The sequence below is a fragment of the Coloeus monedula genome (genome assembly GCF_965178545.1).
Source record: "Coloeus monedula genome assembly, chromosome: 9".
Classification (NCBI taxonomy): domain Eukaryota; kingdom Metazoa; phylum Chordata; class Aves; order Passeriformes; family Corvidae; genus Coloeus; species Coloeus monedula.
In genome coordinates this window covers 23,561,957-23,564,206 of record NC_138789.1, presented here as the reverse complement: position 1 = coordinate 23,564,206, position 2,250 = coordinate 23,561,957, and the positions used below count along the sequence as shown (strand labels likewise).

Genomic DNA, 2,250 nt, shown 5'->3' with positions numbered 1-2,250 from the left:
CTACAGAGTGTTGATAGCACAACAGAGATTCTTGGCTCTTGCCATAGAAACTGAGCAGTATCAGTTTTTCACTGACAACAGTTTTGAAAGGGATTTGACAGGAGAGGAGAGAAGAAGCTAGGGAGCTAGGCGAGGAGCAAGGAAGAGCAGACTGCTGTTGTTTGCAATCAGGCTGGGAAGAGACATGCTCTCCTGCCTGTAAAATCAAAGACATCACCAGCAAACTGCTGACAAATTGGCTGCTGGCAATTTGACTTCCCAGCAAGTACGGCAAACACAAAGCCAGCTCCCATCACATCCAATAATCTCCTTCATGGAGAAGCTGCTACTGTCAGTCAGGGCTAAGTGTTACTGCCTTGGGTCCTAGACAGATCCCCACATGGGCTCTTTTTCAACTTCAGCACCTCAGTTTTGCCTCCATCCTGGAGGTGATACTGCTTGTAGAGGTTTGAACCTTGTAGAAGTTTGGGTTTGTGGTTGCTGAGGCAAACAAGGTTCCCAGTCCCCTTTCTGTGGGGTCTCCTGTGATCACACTGAAGATGGTGAGATGCATGGTAGAAAACATGGTCTAGCTGACAAAACACTCACATTTGCTCCGTTTTATTAGAGACTTGTGTGACTGACAGGGTGTCATTCTGCATCTGTTGATGGCATTTGTGTCACCGAACATCCACATGTTATCTGCTCGAGTCGTCTCCAAGATTGCCTCTCTAGTCAGCTCAGCCCTCTAGTATGGACATCTTTTGGGGATGTTCTGGGTCATCTTCTGTGACCTTTTATTCTCCACTGGTTGGAAAGGCAACCTGGATGACTCGTTTCAATTGCTGGACAACTGAGACATGGAACAAAGAGTCCCCCTTTCTGTCACAATTGTGGACCATTACCCATTCAAAAATATATCTACCTCATATTGCAGTGAGGGATGTTCAGGGCTGTGCTGGATTCTGTTGTCATTTTGGGCAGGTGTTGTGTGGGTGGTGACAAACACTGTGAGACCAGCTGCAGCACAGGCTCTGGCCATCGCATGCTTGGATTCATTTGGGCATCATCCACATGGATAGCAAAGGACATGGAGCACACTGGGCTCCATGCTCCAGCCTGAGGGTGACCACGTGTGACCACTACAGTCAAGGAGAGCTCAGCCTTGAAAGAAGGCTTGGATTGGTGCTTAGTTGCTGGCACCAGCAAACCTGGAGAAGATGCTGGTCACCAGGAATGGTGGGGAAAAGGTGCTTTGGTTCAGTGCTCTAACAACTGATTCTTCATTCTTCTCCAGGATCTCAAGGTAACAGGAGACTGGAACTGATCTTCTCAACACAGCATTCACCCTGTGAGGACTGAAGTGACCTCCAAGACTCTTCCCAGCATGTTCAGTGAAAAGAGCAGTGGCTCTTTGTCCCAAAAACCCACCCAGAAAAAGACCCGACCCCAGGGCCTCCCCTCCCCTGCTCTCTGCTGCGCCTGTGGACTCTGCATCATGCTAGCAGGGATCAACATCACTTTAGTGGGAGCATTTGCCTTTGGGACCTTCCTCCCTGTGAACAACCCTCCCATCATCATTGGACCCATCTTGTTGGTGGTGGCCTTCACGTTCTTCGGTGCCTGCTGCATCTGCAGCCGGAGGCCCCCAGCCCACGGGGCCCGGAAATCCAAGCCAGGTTCTAACATCGGCCTCATCAAACCTGGCAACACAGCCTTTGAAATTGAAACCAGCGAGCACACGGTGCAGGACACCACTGCTGTCCAGCTGAGCCCCACCAATTCCCCCATCTCCTCCAAAAAGTCCACACCGGTTCATGAGAACACCAAGACCTGCAAACTCTTCACAATGGAAGGCAACGGGCCAGTGGCCAAATACACCACAGGAGGAGAGGCCATACAGCTCAACCTGCCCAGGGACCTGGCCACATCCTAAACCTGGGCAAAGCTTTTGTCAGCAGCCAGCCAAACCTTGCAATGGGTGAGCTGGAAAGGTACCATCAGTCAGAGGTGTGGGGAAGGTGCTTGTGAAAAGCCAGCAGACAGTCGGGTCTCTCTGAGCTACTTTAAGGGAGATGGATGCAACAGCAGAAAAAAAAAATAAAATCCAGGTTTTTGCTGAAAAATGCTCATTATACGGTTTTAAAAGGAAAACTGATAATGATGCTGCTGTGAAAAGATGACTCTCAGTTCCTGGAAATACGCTGCCATTTCTGGGGAGCAGATAGAAAGAGGGGAATGAATTAATTTGTCTGACACAATGTGGAAATG

At 49.5% G+C, this 2,250-nt stretch overlaps 1 protein-coding gene across 1 annotated transcript; it reads left to right on the top strand.

Annotated features, from left to right (window-relative positions):
* Positions 1–1,366: 1,366 nt before the first annotated feature.
* Positions 1,367–1,915, top strand: TMEM275 (transmembrane protein 275; the record flags this gene model as incomplete). Its single annotated transcript, XM_082287047.1, has 1 exon — positions 1,367–1,915. The coding sequence occupies one exon, from the start codon at positions 1,367–1,369 to the stop codon at positions 1,913–1,915; it is 549 nt and encodes a 182-aa protein (XP_082143173.1).
* Between the last annotated feature and the right edge of the window lie 335 nt (positions 1,916–2,250).